General features: G+C 39.1%; 1 protein-coding gene across 1 annotated transcript in view; it reads left to right on the top strand.

The window, feature by feature from the left end:
* LOC126473376 (palmitoyltransferase Hip14) overlaps positions 1–19,488 on the top strand; it is a 155,874-nt gene that overhangs the window by 329 nt on the left and 136,057 nt on the right. Inside the window, exons 2-4 of the mRNA XM_050100383.1 lie at positions 19–144; positions 231–430; positions 10,915–11,124. Coding sequence (XP_049956340.1) covers positions 19–144; positions 231–430; positions 10,915–11,124 — 536 coding nt within the window. The remainder of the gene's footprint in view (positions 1–18; positions 145–230; positions 431–10,914; positions 11,125–19,488) is intronic.

Genomic DNA, 19,488 nt, shown 5'->3' with positions numbered 1-19,488 from the left:
AGTGATCTATATTAACAGGATGCTTGCAAGCCAGGGCCTGCGTACAGAGGTGAGCAAAGCGAAGCTCATACGATTTTTCAAGAGCCTGTTACAGCTGTGACGGAGCAAGATTGCAGTGGATTTGATATAGTTAAAGCAACACAGGTACATATGTAAAATCGTCTACACTAGTCAGAACTAAAGTACATTATATACGTTTCTAGTTATCACTTATAGACTCACTTTTGCAGTACGGGTCGTTGGCGCGCTGCCATGAGCTTATTGAAGCCGGCTATGATGTTAATCAGCCTGACAGTGAAACTGTCACATTACTCCACTGGGCGGCCATCAACAACCGAAGAGATATCATACGGTATTACATAAGCAAAGGGGCTGTTGTTGATGCAATTGGAGGTGAACTTGCTGCGACTCCTCTACACTGGGCCACAAGGTACATGTTCAGACAGATAACTGTATGCATCTTAAACGTGGCACAGAATTTGATTGGAAGCGACTGACATATATAACTGAATATTACAAATACAGTTTTCTGTATTTGGTATCTCCCTACCAGACATTACTTTCTGGCACCCAGCACATCCATCTTGTAAGGTATAGACAAACAAATGTCAAAACACTGTGTCATTTAAAAAAGATACATCATGGGGAGAATGTTGTGTCAAGTGCTGCCATCACAAATTACTGCGTAATGGGAAAGAAACTATCCTACTCTTATGACTGAGATCTGGGACTCTGCTGAAGTATTAGAACGCAGTCACATCACACCTGTTTGACTTTGGATCTCACTTTGATGCATGTGAAAGTGGGATTTGTTGCATTATGGTCTATTCGTTGAAGTTTATAATTTGCCATTAGGAGTACTGAATGGCATTGATATGTCCCATGGTACAATTACATGAGTATGGAGTATCAAATAATAGAAAATATTAAAAGAAGATAATTATGCACACAGCAAGGGGCAGTTATCTCCTCTTTCTCACATTTTTCTGGAATATGTTGCAGGCTGCGATCCAACTCCAATGAGGTACATGTCCCATAATAATTCAAAATATAAGCATAAAAGTACGAAGGGGAGGTTAACACATTGAGCTCCCACTCAGGAGTGATATTAAAGTGCTCATCTGGACATCAATATTTAGAGATTTTATGGCTTCCCAAAACTTAATTGGAAAATGTCAGCGTGGAAAAGCTGAACGAAATCTACCTGTATTTGTATGCTAGAAATAAAAATATTGATGGGACACAGGTGGCATGAAAGGAAAATGGCATTTATGAATACATGGTTGAAATTGTTCTTTAATGGCCTCAAGACAAAAAATAGATCCTCTTACCTAAAGTCCTGTAATGTATAATTACCATTGGGATTCTTTCTCATAATGAAAAACATCAGCATACTGACCAAATTCTGTATCCTTTATGTTGCCTATACATACTTAAATTAGACTGACCACATCTGGAATTTATTTGAAAGACACATTGTAATCAGGCTAGCCCAGCCAGAGAAGATCCTCTTGAAGAGTGAACAAGAAATCCCCAGTCTCATTAAGGCCATGGCCCAAGATTGCTGGTTGTCTGTTTTGATCAGATTTATGGCTACGTCAAAGTTTACCCCAACATTGTAGTCTAAAATAAAATAGATCATTGTATTATGTCAACTGAATTAAAGGCTTGTTCTTATATATTGTGGTGTCTCATCTGATTATTTTTCCCGGTGTGTTGCTTTTATTCTCTTTTTTCATCATGTTTTAATTCTTAGGGCTTTCAATTAGCAGGCTGACATCCTCCTTGTCAGCCAAGATAAATCCAAAAAAATCAATCGTGCAAAACCCGACTATTGTTTGTTTTGATATGACATCCTAGAAATTGTGGATCAAGGCCATGCGGTAAATGCAGTATTTGTCAACTAGGCATTTTGAACAGCATTTACTCAGTAGCATACCTGAACTTATTGAAGAAAATGTGATTGTTCTGGTTGTCAAGTGAAATTTGTGAGTGGGTTGAGGATTTGATGGTACGGAGGATATACACAGGGTGATCAAAATGTCAGTATAAATTTGAAAACTTAATAAACCACGGAATAATGTAGATAGAGAGGTAAAAATTGACACACATGCTTGGAATGACATGGGGTTTTATTAGAACCAAAAAAAAAAAGTTCACAAAATGTCCAACAGATGGCGCCTGAAAGATCTCTTGGCGCGCGTTGTTTAGTGATGGTCGTGTGCTCAGCTGCCACTTTTGTCATGCTTGGCCTCCCATGTCCCCAGACCTCAATCCGTGCAATTATTGGCTTTGGGGTTACCTGAAGTCGCAAGTGTACCGTGATCGACCGACATCTGTAGGGATGCTGAAAGACAACATCCGATGCCAATGCCTCACCATAACTCCGGACATGCTTTACAGTGCCGTTCACAACATTATTCCTCAACTACAGCTATTGTTGAGGAATGATGGTGGACATATTGAGCATTTCCTGTGAAGAAGATCACCTTTGCTTCATCTTACTTTGTTATGCTAATTATTGCTATTCTGATCAGATGAAGCTCCATCTGTCGGACATTTTTTGAACTTTTGTATTTTTTTTGTTCTAATAAAACCCCATGTCATTCCAAGCATGTGTGTCAATTTGTATCTCTCTATCTACATTATTCTGTGATTTATTCAGTTTTCAAATTTATACTGACTTTTTGATCACCCATTTTTGGAATGATCATGTAGGCTCAGTTGTTGGTAAAGCAAGCGGCAGACTTCAATTTGTTGGTAGGACACTGGGTCAGTCAGTCATTGAAGAACATTGCTTGCAAAACACTCGCGGGATGCATTGTAGAGTATATCTCAAGTTTGTGGAAACTATTCCGCATATGACTGTCAAGAGGTATTGAATATATGCAAAACGTGCGAATGGTCACAGGTTTGTTTGACCAATGAGAGAGCATCAGGGAGGTGCTCAAAAATTTAAACTGTCAGACATTTGGCAATAGATGCCAAATATCCCACGAAAACCTACTTCCCTATTTTCAAGAACCAGGTTTGAATGAGGAATTTAGAAAATCATACAACCTGTACATTTCGTTCTTACAGGGACTCCGAAGAATGATTTGAAGAACACTACACAGGCCATTTGTGAAGATCCCCATGTAACCTGATCTGTAATTTATTTAGCACGTGTGGCATACCATCGCACTATATTCCATGCCTCGGATAGACTGTGTTGACCACAAAATATTACTGCAGAAGTTGGACCATTATGGAGTAAGGGAAGTAGCTTACAATTGGTTCGCCTCTTACTTTAAGAACAGAAAGCAGAAGGTAATTCTCCGCAATATTGAGAGTGGTAGTGATGTTCAGTCCCAATGGGGCACTGTTAAGTGGGGTGTTCCCCAAGGGTCGGTGCTGGGGCCACTGCTGTTTCTTATTTGTATAAATGATATGCCTTCTAGTATTACAGGTGATTCAAAAATATTTCTGTTTGCTGATGACTCCAGCTTGGTAGTGAAGGATCTTGTGTGTAATATTGAAACAGTATCAAACAATGTAGTTCATGAAATATGTTTGTGGCTTGTGGAAAATAATTTGATGCTAAATCACAGTAAGACTCAGTTTTTACAGTTTCTAACTCACAATTCAACAAGAACCGATATTTTGATCAGACAGAATGGGCATGTTATAAGCGAGACGGAACAGTTCAAGTTCCTAGGCGTTCAGATAGATAGTAAGCTGTTGTGGAAAGCCCATGTCCAGGATCTTGTTCAGAAACTAAATGCTGCTTTATTTACCATTAGAACAATATCTGAAATAAGTGACACTTCAACACAAAAAGTAGTCTACTTCGCATATTTTCATACGCTTATGTCGTATGGTATTATTTTTTGGGATAATTCTTCTGATTCAAAAAGGATATTTTTGGCTCAACAACGGGCTGTTTTAGCTATATGTGGTGTAAGTTCGAGAACCTCTTGTCGACCCCTATGCAATAGTCTGGGAATTCTGACATTGCCCTCACAGTATATATTTTCTTTAATGTCGTTTGTTGTTAGCAATATTAGCCTATTCCCAAGAGTTAGCAGCTTTCACTCAGTTAATACTAGGCAGAAATCCAATCTGCATGTGGAATGCACTTCCTTGACTGTTGTGCAGAAAGGAGTGCAGTATTCTGCTGCATCCATTTTCAATAAACTACCACAAGAACTCAAAAATCTTAGCAGTAGCCCAAACACTTATAAGTCTAAACTGAAGAGTTTCCTCATGGCTCACTATTTCTATTCTGTCGAGGAGCTCCTGGAAGAGCTAAAAAATTAAGCAAATTCCAGTGTTACATTGTTGATTTTCTTTATTTAAACTTACGACGTGTCACCTGAATATGTTTTTTTTATATTTCATTTTATCTGTTTCTAATATTGTGTTATAATTTCATGTATTGACTCGTTCCATGACCATGGAGACTTCTCCTTAATTTGGTCCCACGGAACAATAAATAAATAAATAAACCCCAACTAGTTTTCATGACTAGTTTATTATGGATGAGGTGTGCTTCTCAACAGTTTTATCTCTCAAGAAGTATTGCACATTACATTACTGCCATCTTTGTGGTGGCAAGATGCTACCAGGCAGACGATTCTCGTTCAGTTTCTCATAAGAGTATAAGATTGGTTCAAATGGCTCTGAGCACTATGGGACTTAACATCTATGGTCATCAGTCCCCTAGAACTTGGAACTACTTAAACCTAACTAACCTAAGGACATCACACAACACCCAGTCATCACGAGGCAGAGAAAATCCCTGACCCCGTCGGGAATCGAACCCAGGCGTAGGAAGCGAGAACGCTACTGCACGACCACGAGCTGCGGACATAAGAGTATAAGAACAAATAATAATTTGCTATTAGTCAGCATCACTGTAGAGAAGACTGCACTGATCTACATAAACTTTTTCTCTCCGTCTCCCCAATGAAAATGTATCGATAGTGTAAGAAGTGTTTTAATTTAACAATGAAGAAACATTACATAAATTTTGCAGAACATTCTGTTATCTTATTTAATGATCACATATATTGTTAAGAAGGGGACAGTTTGACATAATCGTAAATTCTGATTCGTTCACACTCTGTGTAAGAATCCTGGGTGAACAGTGGAAAGTAGTTTACCCAGGACACACAGTTACAACACTATAAATTGATTTTTCCTTTACTAGGAGTCAGGAGTGGATGCTGCGTGGAAGGGTGACTAACATTTGAGAGCAAAGTTTCTTTTGTGGGAGGGGAAAGCTAATGTAATGCAAGGTGCACTGCAGTGCCTCAAGAAAAACAAAATCAATGCACCATGCATAAAAAATAAAAATTCCTGTACCAAAGCAAAAGCAGTTCGGAGAATTGTTATGCATTAAATGAATTAACTCTGTGAGGTAAATAATATTCAGATTGCTGATGACAGTAACTGCAAGATAGATCGTCGATTGAAGTCATTGTCCAGCAAATTTAATCACTTTTTCGTAACAGTAGCAGAAAAACATGAGAAAAAAAATAAGCTATCGAAAGCAGATCCACTAGAGTTATTTAGACGGATTTCGTATACTCTGCCAGCAAACATAAGTTTTTCCTGTTCACCTGTTAAAGTGATAACAAAAATTATTGTTACTGAAAAGCAGTAACTCTTCTGGCTATTGTTCTGTTTCAGCCAAAACACCAGATTTTTAATATGACTTGATAGAACCCCACTTGTGTTACCTTTTGCAGCGAGTCAAGTATACAAGACAATAGAGAGAGAGAGAGAGAGAGAGAGAAGAGAGAAGAGAGAGAGAGAGAGAGAGAGAGAGAGAATAAATGACTCTTCCTCTTACCTGTATTCTCAAAAATTTTGAAAAGGTAGCTTTGAACAGATTTTGAACCACTAGTCTGACTGTAAGCTTTTAACATATATTCAGTTTAGCATTCATAAAAGATTCTCTGCAAAGAAAGCAATATACAATGCTGTGAACTCAGTTGGGGGGGGGGGGGGGGGGGGGGAAATACCGTCTTGGCATTTTCCATGATTTTGCCAAGGCCTTTGACTATGTAAATCAAAATGATAAGGGAACTAAAATGGGCATTAAAGACAGCCCCCTTGGATTGATGGAGTTATATTTTAACAATAGAAATTAGAGGGTCAAATGAACATATGATACCACACGACTATAACTAAATGAAAAATGGGAGAACATTAAATGTTGTGTCCATTGAGGTACATTACATCACTCGGTTCTAGCCTTGACATAAATAAGTAATTCACTAAAGATATTGGAAGGATCATCAGAATCTGTTATGTCTGCTGATGATAAAGGGTGCAAACATGTCCATACTAGGAGAATAATGGGAGACACTTGAAAATTGGTTCACAGCAAACAGTTTAATTCTCAATCTTATAGGTATCAGCAACTCTTGATGAAACATAAGTAATTGAAGGAGTGAAGGTAACAGGTTACTGAATAGTAGAGGCGGGAGTTGTGATTGGTGGAGTAGGTGAGGGGAAAAATGTTAAAATGGGCATGCCACAGTCCAGCTGCCCACCAGAATGAATGAAAGGTCATTGTCAAACTGTGCCAAAGGCCATGCTGCTGAAAATAACATGCTTGATTTTAATGACTTTCTCAACATGTGCCATCACCCCATGTTGAGAAAGGGCAGTTGCTGGCTAGGAGGGACAAGCATCATATGTGGAAGATAGGGATAGGAGGCATTGCCTGTTCATATTTTTAATATAATATATTAAAATAATATATATCCTATACGCCAGTGAAAGTTGGGAAGTAGTCAAGAAGATAACATCACAATTGCAGAGCTTCGTAAATAGGTGTCCCCAGTTTATCATGAATATCTGGTGGCCGGAAAAAATAAGTAATGTGGAGCTTTGGAGGAAAACAAATCAGTTAATACAAGAGAGAAAGTGGAGATGGCTGGGGCTTACATTGAGAAAGCCAGACAGAACAATTGAGAAGAAGGCATTGGAATGGAATCCCCAGGGAACAAGGAAAATAGGCAGGCATACAGCTACATAGAAGAGGACAGTGGAAGGGAAAATGAGGAGAGTTGGAAAGGCCTGGGCAGATTCAAGGGAAATGACCAAAGACAGAGGGTAGGCAAGTTCACCTGGATGTCCTACGCTACCATAAGGGCCAAAGGAATTAATAAGTCATAGGAATCTGGCACCAGTAAGACCACTCTGTCCACAGGCAGGGTACATATTGAGTGGCAGGGTGAATGTGGATGTGGGTCAGAGGCCAGGAGGATTATGAGATTGAAGGATGTGTTGCAAGGTCAACTCCCGTCTGTGTAATGCATAGAGGTTGTTGTTAGAGAGAGTGGGGTGGGGGAGGGGGGGGAGGATTCTGATGGCACATGTTGTGGAAAAGTCATTGCATAACAGAGGGTACTACAAACATAACCTTGCTCTATTCCATTCACATATAGAATGAGAAAAATGACTGGCCATACGAGTCATGTGTGCTCTTACCTATCTTATCTTATTCTCATGGTCCTTTCTAAAATACATGATAAGAGACAACACAGCTGCTGCACAGTCTTCCTCAAGTACTATTTCTCTGCATCCAACCAACCAGGTTTCTTGAGAACATCACCTGAAGATTCACCATTTTAAGTTTCCTTAGCACTTTTGTGTGGTGTATATTGACCTGTTTAAGATCCTATCAGTGCCTTCTAATTTCTGTTGAGGTGTATGTTAAGTCTACATCATAATGACTCTAATTTGCCTTCCATTTTATTGATTTCATGTGTCTGTCCCATTTTGTATCAGTTCACAATATTATTCCCAGGTACTTAAACAAAATGACGAGCTACAAAAGATCTTGCAACTGAATGCTATCAGATTCTTTCTGCTTGTTATAGGTGTTATCTTGTGTTTATCCACCTTTAAATAATGCTGTTATTCTTTACACAGCCTCTTTAGATTAGCAGCTGCCTTAGGGAATCAAAAACTCATGAAATGACTCTCTAACAACTGCATTCTGCTCACTTTAGCAGAAAGAAAAGGGAAGAAATTAAGAAAACCCTGACCACTTAGACAATTTTCATTTCCTAGTGAAATGTAAATGGGTTCAGAATATTTGCAGAGAAACTGGACTTAAACCGCAGGACAAATCCATGAATCTTCTGGCACACCTTGTGCTCAACCATAATGGCCTCCATAGAAAGAATGACACACAGTGGAGAAGCGGATGCTGTAGTGGCTACTTTTATTAATGACATATACTACTATCTGTAATTCTAGTGAGCATGAATTTTAACAATACTGAAGAGAGAACTCACTACTGCAGGCATGCTTTACTTCCCTTGTCATTGTGTCGTGGGAAATTCAGGATATGTATTGCAGTTGCTACTTCACACACTGGATATACCTGTCATACTCAGTCATAGTTGAAGGTTTTCAAATGGGTTCTTATGAAACGCAAATGAATTTTTAGGGAAGGTGAAACTATAATAGGTTTACTTTGTAGAGTGTTATGAATTTCTCTTTGAAGCAATTGAATTTGTATTTTAAGATTTGGAAAGCAATATGCAAGGTGTGATTGGAAAGTTTTAAGAATGGATCTGCTACTGCTTACTGATTTGGCAGTCAAGTACACGGCAGGTGGAGAGTGAGTCATTGCCTTGCCCTTGAATCCCCTCTGACAGGAAACTGTGTTTCCTTTATTCAGTTTGTTGTGGCAGCTGGTTGAATTCGGGTCTGTTTATGCTTGTTGCCAGAGTCTGCGTGAAAATGGACATACAAACGGAGCAATGAGTTTGTGTGAAATTTTGTTTTAAAACCCTGAAATCAGCTTCTGATACATACAAACTATTAAAAACAGCTTTTTAAGATAATTGTATGAGCCAGTCAAATATTTTTGTCTGGTTCAACAGATTTAAAAATGGCCACGAATCATTTGAAGATGAACCACAGTCCGGCTGTCCCTCCACCTCAAAAACAAATGAAAATGTTGTGAAAGTTTGTGACTTAATGTGCCCTGATTGTAGACTTACAATTACAGAGATGGCTGATGAACTTAAGTCACTACGCCGTTCAGTCAGTTTTAACTGAACATCTGAACATGTGCCGAGTGTTCGCAAAATTCATTCCAAAAGTGTTGTCAGGTTACCAAAGACAATACCAACTTGAAGTGTGCCAAGAACAGATTAATTGGACTAAAAAGACCCACATTTGTTAAATAGGGTAATTGCAGGTGACAAATTGTGGGTATATGGATATGATCTTGAAACCAAAGTGCAGTCTTTGCAGTGGAAGACTCCAAGTTCACCATGACCAAAAAAAGCACGGCAAAGTCAGTCGAAGGTGAAGACAATGTTGATGATTTTTTTCGATTCTACCTGTGTTGTGCATCATGAATTCACCCCTGGAGGACAAACAATTAACCAGGAATACTACAAATGTGTCCTAGAGAGATTGCGCGAAAAGGTGCGAAAGAAAAGGCGTACATTTTGGAAAGACAGGAGTTGGGTGTTACACCATGACAATGCTCCAGCTCATCGTGCCTTCTCCATCGTTGAATTTTTGACCAAATTCAAAATTCCTGTGCTTCCACAACCGCCATATTCCCCTGATTTGTCCCCTGCGGACTTCTACCTGTTTCCTAAACTGTAATTTTCACTGAAAGGGAAGCGATTTGACTCGATTGAAGACATCCAGGCAAATATGGGGAGTGTCCTCAACAAACCTCATGAAAAAAATTTCCAGGAATGTTTCCAAAAGTGGAAACACCACTGGAGTTGGTGTTTTCAGTCAGAAGGGGACTTCAGGGGGACTATTTTGAAGGAGATGTATCACAGTACCATGTAAATACCACCATTGTACATTTACAAGCCCATTCTTAAAACTTTCCAATCACACCTCATATGTTCACCTAGATTCAATAAAAACATGTCAAAAATTCTGCATTATCATCATCATCATCATCAGGAAATGGATTTGTATAAACCTGTAATATCTCTCAATGAAAATGAAGTGCAGTTCCTGCAGAACATGTAGATCCAAGATCTGTTGCTATATGTAGAATAGTATGAGTGTGTGGAAATTTTTCAAATGTGAGATTAAGAATGTATTGTGTGTGGAATATGGCTATTCTGCTCTCTGCTATCCCATGCTCCTGCCCAAGTGAGTCCTAAAGTATTTTGAACAAATTGTACATCTATACATTCCTGTGTCAGGAGTGCTGAAATATCTTCCTGTGACATAGTTGTGAATGTGTTTTGGAATATTTGCCTTTCTTTCCCAAACAGTTCTGTAAATATGAACATCCCCTCCCCCCTCCCCTCCAATCATTATGAAACTGGGTGAGTTTGTTAACTTTATTGTGACAACAGTTGTAGATGGTGTTGTGCAACTAGTGTTAGTATTGTGTGCATTTTATCTCAATTGAGCTATCATCTTGTAATATGTTTTGTTTTGCAGTTCTGCTCTTTGTGCAGTTCTGTCTCAGTTACTGTTATTAACACTGAAAAAATTGTCAGGAAAAAAATTATATGTATTTTTTTAAAAAAACTGTTACAATGGGAAGTCCAGGGTGGAATAACAACAATACGGAAAGGTAGACAGATTGCTACTCACTGCATTGAGGAGGCACTGAGATGCAGACAGGCACATTGAAAAAGAACACTAGAAATATCACATTCAAATAAGTGGAGTCAACTCACAGTGCGCTGTAGGGTCAAGAGTCAGTGGCCATGTGTGCGGGAGTTTTGTTTCTGTGACTGTTTGTGTGTTTTTTTATATCTGAAGAAGGACCTTGTCCAAAAGTTAGAAGTATTTCTAGCATTCTTTTCCTTTGAGCATATCTGATTCAACACCTCATCTATGTGGTGAGTCACAATTGTTGTTGTTTACAAAAAGTGTGTTTCATTGAACTGTATTTCAGTATGTTTATGTCAGGCAGGGCCACCTCGGTACAGTGACATTGCTTATGCAGTACGGAGCAGACCCCTCATTACGTGATGGAGAAGGATGTTCCTGTATTCATCTGGCAGCTCAGTTTGGTCACACAGCAATTGTTGCATATTTTATAGCAAAAGGTGTCAACATGAATATGCAAGACCGTAATGGAATGACTCCCCTTATGTGGAGTGCATACAAAGTTACAAGGTGAGTGTCTGACTTTGTGTGTGTGTGTGTGTGTGTGTGTGTGCGTGTGTGTGTGTGTGTGTGTGTGTGTTTGTTCTTGTTATGTAAAAACAGAATCCTTACAGGATCACTTTGTTGTCCGTTTGTCTTTCTGACTGTTAAAAATCTTTTTCCTCAAGAATGGATAGATGTTTCAAGTTGAAATTTAGGTTGACCTAGAATCATGAATTTTGGTGAAAAGCAAGGATTAACAATGTAACTAAAGGAAAAAAATCAGAGACTTGTTAATTTGTTATTATAACACATGAAAAAAATTATCATTTGTCATCCAACTTCAAACTTAAAATTAAAACATTCTCAAAACTCTCGTAATGGCTGGAACTGATATCTCACCAGTGGCTACCTCAATAACAGGCAAAAATTGTAGAGTGTTTCAGTATATGTAATTAAGATTTTATGGAACCCTCAGAGCACAAGTACTACTCAAAACAGCCAAATTTTTTTGGGCTGTCTGTACCTTTCATTATCACAATTTTATTACCATTAAACCAATTCATTTCAGATTTGAACTCTCAAATCATTCAGTCATAAAAAATCTGTAACTCTAGACAGTAACTAAGTGATGACCCATTGTTTGGATGTAGAGAGACTGCTGGATCAGTGTGTGTGTGAGACACCAGTGGAAACAAAGTTAGGAATACTGTTTGCAGTACAGAATCTGGGAATGAACTACTCATTTACATGCAGCCAAAACACAGAAGTACGTGAATCACCCCTCACACTTTGTGCCTTTTTCTGTGCTTGGGGTCGATAAAAAATTTATTTCCGAGCCCCCATTCAATGACACCACCAGTCTAACTTACAGATTTCATTAATAACATATTGATGAATTAAAATGGCTGCAGTCCATTCCACAGTTCTGATTCCAGAATTCATTTGTGCCCTGTGCTATGTAAATGCCGTATCCTGCTACTAGTACGTGTCTGTGTGCTGAATGTAGTGTCGCTGCCCGTATGTACTTAAATCAACTGCCAACTGTATCAGTGCAGGCCAGCCACTAGAGGCCACCTGTAGGAAGCGTGCACATTATTATTTTGTCTTGTTCGGTATGGAGTCACAAGAGGCTTATTTCTGTTATTGCTCAGAGGTTTATGAATAAAGCCATATATGTGTCACTATGATGGGCTTTGTGTGTTACTTGGTTACTACAAACTAATAAGCCAAAACCATGTATTCACACCACAATATTTATTTTGTAAACACAGTAAACAAGAGTTTCACAGCAGCAACAGACATCAACCAGTTTTCACACTGAAACTTCCTGGCAGATTAAAACTGTGTGCCCGACCGAGACTCGAACTCGGGACCTTTGCCTTTCGCGGGCAAGTGCTCTACCATCTGAGCTACCGAAGCACGACTCACGCCTGGTACTCACAGCTTTACTTCTGCCAGTATCTCATCTCCTACCTTCCAAACTTTACAGGAGCTGCCAGGAAGTTTCATATCATCGCACACTCTGCTGCAGAGTGAAAATCTCATTCTGGAGAGTTTTCACACTGTTGCCAACTTATACTTAGATGGAATTCGCAGAAGTAAAAGTGTTATGGATTTACACGACCTACCACAATGTCAGTTCACCCTGAACTGTCCTTTAGCATCTGTCTAAAATCTATTTATAAACCTTTCTCTAACAACAGTTGATGTGACATCATAAAAATGAAGTACAAATATGTACTGCATAGTAGAACTGACTGCCTAATGGCTAGTGATATTTTAATTGATATTAGTCTGAACTCAAAAGAGTTTTTCGTTTGCATACTAAATTTGTTGGAGTGCCTATTAATGTGGTAGCAATAATAGTTGAGACCACCATTCTTTCCTCAACAAGTTCTTCCATCTTACCAAAATAAAATAAATGTGACCTCTGCAAAATAATGTGTAAAGTGTTTAATCTTAAAGGAATATTTGTGATGATTCCAAAACTGGTCTTGGATATCACAAGTCTTTAATATTTCCAAAGTTATGGAAAATTTAAATATTATTTTTAATATTTTAGTAGTGATAAATCAGCTGATGTATGTAAAACAAGGTCTTTTGGCCCCCAGCATCGGGAATGAACATCGCTTTTGAAAGAAGTCATTTAATTCAATTTTAATATTGCTCCATAGCTACCTTCGTTAATATGTGATTCACATATGTGAATTAATAGCTCTCCTTTGTAACCTGTTACTATATAATGGTTTAAATGGTCATAGGGTCTCATTTTGTGGTAGCAAAATAGGGTGAGGAATTTCATTGGTTTCAACATTCAGAATGTGGCTTTCTTACAGGAAGCCTAGAATACAATTTCAGGATTGCATTGTATCTGTGGAATCAATGTTGTACTGTTATTATAAACATGTCTTTGTATAAAAATGGATTTTACGTGATATCCATTTAGATTAATATCAAGGAGCCTGTTATCAGATGTCACAATTAACTTTACTTAAATAATCGATATTGAAATTGTATCTGAACTTTCATCTGGCAAGCCAAATTCGTCTCTCTCTCTATCTTCTATATCTGATCCTGAATCTCTGTATGAAATATCTTTGATCTCCGACTCTGTCAGCTTGTTACTTGCTGTTTCCACCTTTCTGTTGATGTTGTGATCTTCAGTTGAAAGACTGATTTGATGCAGTTCTCTACATTAAGCTAACCTACACAAGTGCGTCTTCATGGCAAACTACGTCCAATTAAACCTGCTTACTGAAGTCAGGCTTTTGCCTCCCCTTATGTTTTTTACCGCCACGTATCATTCCATTACCAAATTAATGCTTTCTTGATGCCTGTGGGTGTGCGCTATCAATTGATCCTTTATTTTGGTCAAGTTGTCCATAAATTTATTTTTTCCCAGTTTGATTCAGTACCTCTTTGTTAGTTCTCCCATATTCCATCTAAATTCAGAATTCTTTTGTAGCACTACAGTTGAGAAGTTGGTATTCTCTTCTTGTTTGATCTGTTTGTTGTCTATATTTTACATCCGTACAAGGGTACAGTTCAGTTAATAAGACTTTGCTTCTGTACAAGGGTACAGTCCAGATTATACCTTCAAAAATGACATTGTAAAATTTAAATTTATATTTACTAATAAGGAATTCTCTCTTTTTCAGAAACACTTTTCATTTTGTTGCCAGTCTGCATTTTATATGATCTTTACTTTGGTCATCATCAGTAATTTTGCTGCTCAAATAACAAAATCCATCTACTACTCTGACAAGGGAACCTCCCCATCACACACCCCTCAGATTTTGTTGTAAGTTGGCACAGTGGATAGGCCTTGAAAAACTGGACACAGATCAATCGAGAAAACAGGAAGAAGTTGTGTGGAACTATGAAAAAAATAAGCAAAATATACGAACTGAGTAGTCCATGCGCAAGATAGGCAACATTAAGGATATTGTGACCTCAGGAGCGCCGTGGTCCCGTGCTTAGCGTTGGCAGCTCCGGAATGAGAGGTCCTTGGTTCAAGTTTTCCCTCGAGTGAAAATTTTACTTTCTTTATTTTTGCAAAGTTATGATCCGTCCGTTCGTTCATTGACGTCTCTGTTCACTGTAATAAGTTTAGTGTCTGTGTTTTGCGACCGCACCGCAAAACCGTGCGATTAGTAGACGAAAGGACGTGCCTCTCCAATGGGCACCGAAAACATTTTCTCGCAAGGTCATGGGTCAACCGATTCCTCCACAGGACAACACGTCTGATATATTCTATACAACACTGGTGACGGCATGTGCGTCACCTGACAGGAATATGTTGTCAACCCATCTAACTTGTACACTTGGCAAATGGGTAAAAAGATTCTTCTACCTTGCCCGATTTAGGTTTTCATGTGGATGTGATAATCACTCCCAAAAAAGTGATGAAAACATATGAGTTTGTCACATAAACTGCAACAAATGAATGCAACAGTTTCACAGTTGCACAGTTTTCCCTGTGCTCTGTCAAAACATATGTTTTTAATGTTTTCAAATTTTTCCGTGTGTAGACCGTCAAATCCTGCATGTGGCCAAGCAAATCTGAACATGACCTGGAATTTTGGAGAGCGAAGTTGATTATGTTTGAGTGCCTGAATTTTGATAATTGTCTGAAAATAAAAAATTAAAACTTTTCACTCGAGGGAGGCTTGAACCAAAGACCTTTCGTTTTGCAGCTGCTCACGCTAACCACGTGACCACGGCGCTCCTGAGTTTATAGTATCCTTGATGTTGCGTATCTTGCACATGGACTACTCAGTTTGTATAGTTTGCTTATTTTTTTACATAGTTCCACACAACTTCTTCCTGTTTTCTCGACTGATCTGTGTTCAGTTTTTCAAGGCCTATCCACTGTGCCAGCTTGTAACTAAATCTGAGGGGCGTGTGATGGGGAGGTTCCCTTGTTAGTGTATCATTCAAGACTCTAATTCTTTCAGCTTGTCTGATTTAATTTGACAGTATTCCACTACCATTAACATTAGGTGCATTATGGAGCCCCTTAGGCAGATAGCTTTCAAGGCTGGAAAGAAAGCAATGTGCACGCAGTATGTCTGCTGGGCAATCTCATCCGTGATGTGAAGGCGACCTTGCCTGCAGCTATCAAGCATGTGGAGTTCAACCATCTGCAAGTTGTGGCTCACATAGGCACTAACGATGCCTGTTGCATGGGTTCTGATGCCATCCTAAGTTCTTACCGGTGGCTGGTGGAGGTGGTGAAGACTGCTGGTATCATGCTTGAGGTGTAAGCAGAGCTCACAATTTTCAACATTGTTCCCAGAGTTGATCAGGGTCCTTTGATTTGGAGCCAAGTGAAGGGTCTATACTAAAGGCTTCATCAACTCTGTGATGGTCTTGGCTGCAGATTTCTAGACCTGCATAATTGTGTGGGGATTTGCAGGACTCCTCTTGATAGGTCAGATGTGTTCTACACGAAAGAAGTGGCTACTCTGGTAGCAGAGTATTTGTGGAGTGCACATGAGGGTTTTTTAGGCTAGACAGTAGTTCTAGGTGCTCTGATGAACACTTGCCAGTGAAGTGAATATGCAGCAGGGGAAGCCGGACAGCATTCAGAAGAAAGAAATTTCAACTGTAAAATTTTAGCAGTAAACTGTCTTAAGTATTTGTAATAAAGTTCCCAAATTTACTGCCGTCCAGGAAAGTTATCACACTCAAATTATGCTTGGGACTGAGAGCTGGCTGAAACCTGAGGTGGAAAGCTCTGAGATAGTTAGTGAGTCATGGAATGTATATTGGAAAGACAGATTAGAGGCCATAGTAGGGGGAGTGTTCATTGCAGTTGACAAAAATATTGTCTCTATTGAGGTCAAAGTTTAGTGTGTAAGTTATCTGTTTGTGTATAACAGATCTTGGTGAAACCAAGTTAATTGTTGGAAGTTTTTACTGGTCATCCGTTCGTTGTGACAGTTCTAGAGTCATTCAAAGAATGTTTGTGGTCAGTAGCATGTGAATATCCAGATCATGCAATACTAGTTTGAGGCGACTTTAACCTATCGAGTATAGACTGGCATGACTATGGATTCATTTGGGGGGGGGGGGGGGCAAGGTACAGACAGACAGATGTGTGGAATACTTTTAAACATGTTTTCTGAAAACTGTCTTGAGCAGATAGCTCAGCAGCCCACACACAGTGGAAATAACATATACCTTGTAGCTACAAATAGGCCATACCTTATTGACAATGTTAGTACAGACACGGGGATTAGCGATCATGATGTCATTATAACAACTATGATTATGAAACTTGATAAACCAGTCAAGAAGGCTACGGGAGTGTTTCTGGTAGATGAGCAGTTGTTAGAATCTCACTTAGACAGTGAATTGACATCACTTAGTTCCAATAAGGTGGATGTAAGCAATTATGGGTGAACTATGGATGGAGGCTAACAGGCTGATTCCATATTTCTAGATTTCTGGAAAGCATTTGACATTGAGTCCCATTGCAGGATGTTAACGAAGGCACCAGCATATGGAATAAGTTCACAGATGTGTGAGTGGCTTGAAGGCTTCTTAACTAATAGAACCCAGTATGTTGCCGTAGTGGTGAGTGTTCATCAAAGACAAGGGTATCGTGAGGAGTGCCCCGTGGAAGTGTGATAGGACCACTGTTGTTCTCTATGTACATAAATGTTGCAACCTGCAGTTGTTTCCTAATGCTGCTGTGATGTACGGTAAGGTACTGATGGTGAGTGTCTGTAGGAAGGTGCAAGACGAGTTAGACAAAATTTCTAGTTGGTGTGATGAATGACAAGTAGCTCTAAATGTGGAAAAATGCAAGTTAATGTGGATGAGCAGGAAAAACAAACTGTCATGTTCGGATACAGTGTTACTGGTGTCCTGCTTAATATTATGAAGCGATATGAAATGGAATGAGCATGTGAGAACTGTGTTATAGAAGGCAGATGGTTGACCTTGGTTTATTTGGAGATTTCTCGGAAAGAGTGGTTCATCTGTAAAGGAAACCACCTATAGGACACTGGTGTGACCTATTCTTGAGTACTGCTCAAGTGTTTGAGCTCCATACCAGGTCGGATTGAAGAAAGACATCAGAGCAATTTGGGGTGGTCTGCTAGATTTGTTACCGGTAGTTTCGAACAACACATAAGTGTTACAGAGATGCTTTTGGAATTCAAAAGGGAATGCTTGGAGGGAAGGTGGCATTCTTTTTGAAGAACACAATTGAGAAAATTTAGAGAAGCGGCATTTGAAGCTGTCTGCCAAATGATTCTACTGCCGCCAACATGCACTGCGCATAAGGACCACAAAGATAAGGTATGAGAAATTAGGGCTCATATGGAGGCATATAGACAGTCGTTTTTCCATCACTCTATTTGCGAGTGGAATAGGAAAGGAAATGACTAATAGTGGTTCAGGGTATCCTCCGCCATGCACCTTATGGTGGCTAGCAGGTTATCTATGCAAATGTGCCCATGTTTTCAAGTCTTTTTCTACCTGTGAGAGAATTGCAGCGCCATCAGAAAATCTCATAGTTTTATGAGAAAAGGTACAACCACAACTGTAACAAGAGACTATCTTTATTGTCTTGCATGGCTAGTTTTGGAGGCACATTACTGCCATCCTCAGGCCCCACCGCTACCAAAAGAGAATTAGAATTCCTTGGCGCGTTTATTGTGGTGTCATTGTTGCTAGTACGTGTGGGCCAGCTTTCCTCAGGGATTACTCCCGACACCATGTTGTCTCCATTCAAATTTCTCCTTTGTTTCCTTCACAGATTGCTCAGTGTTCAGGTTTGAATAACTCCTGAGCATAGGTTGCAACCATGTCACACTCCATTCCTTTTAATGTTCTTCGACTCTTCTAGCTGGAATCTGGTTTTTATACGAGTTTTAGTACACAACCACAAAAAAAAAAAAAAAAAATGGCAGCCTCTTTGTAGTCCACTAAAGCACAACAGAATGAGATACCTGATAAATACTGCCCTTTAGCAACAAATGAAGGAACTGCTTCCACATTGCAGGACAAAGCAGTTGCACTGAAATGCAAACTGTGTCTCGTGCAACAGCTACATTTTCGCCTGTGTCGGGTGTTAAGTTTCAGCATTCTTTTGTAATTCCACATTTCTAAAGTAATTACTGTACTTTATTTCCTGATGAACACTTTATGGTATGGGTGTAAGCTGCATATTTGGTATTTGTTATTCAGAGTAGGTTCTGAATGATTTGCTGTCATATTTCTTTGACATTGGACTCAGAATATTTGGACAGCATTCAGTGGACAGAATTACTTCCAAGGACACACTTCGCAGTATTAAAATTTCTAATCACATGCCTAAGTGACATGTGGACTCCTACCCTTACTGTGCTTCTTATTACACATAAAAGAAAATGATGGAAAAGTCCATTCAATGGGAAGCAATTTATAATTGACATTGAATTTATTATGCTTTAACTCCAGAGAAAATATTCCTATGATATATAAAGTTCACACAGTTCATGACCACAACTACTTCTCTATTATATATAAATAAAGATAAGTATGGAACCACACCCAAGCTGTCAGAGTTCTGCAAGAGTTAGCCATTGCTTTTACATTCAGTATAGTTGCTTTAAAAAGATTCTAGTTTTTCTCAGCAGATACAAAACTAATGTTAATCCACAAATATTACACTTTGGAACCCGATTTTACACAACACACTCACCCATGACCCGATTGATAAGCTCATTCCCAAGCACCAAATCAGCTGGTGCCAAAACCACACTTAACTTGGATTATGGGACATTCCCATACTATCTGTGCTGCTCTGGTCTGAGAGAGATAAATAAGGGGAGATGAAATACATAAAGTACAGTATTGACGTCTGTACCCTTACAGTGTGCATTGAGATTTTCTCCC

This window comes from Schistocerca serialis, chromosome 4 (assembly GCF_023864345.2).
Source record: "Schistocerca serialis cubense isolate TAMUIC-IGC-003099 chromosome 4, iqSchSeri2.2, whole genome shotgun sequence".
NCBI lineage: Eukaryota > Metazoa > Arthropoda > Insecta > Orthoptera > Acrididae > Schistocerca > Schistocerca serialis.
Note: the sequence above shows the minus strand (reverse complement) of the source record. Positions and strands in the feature narration are given on the sequence as shown.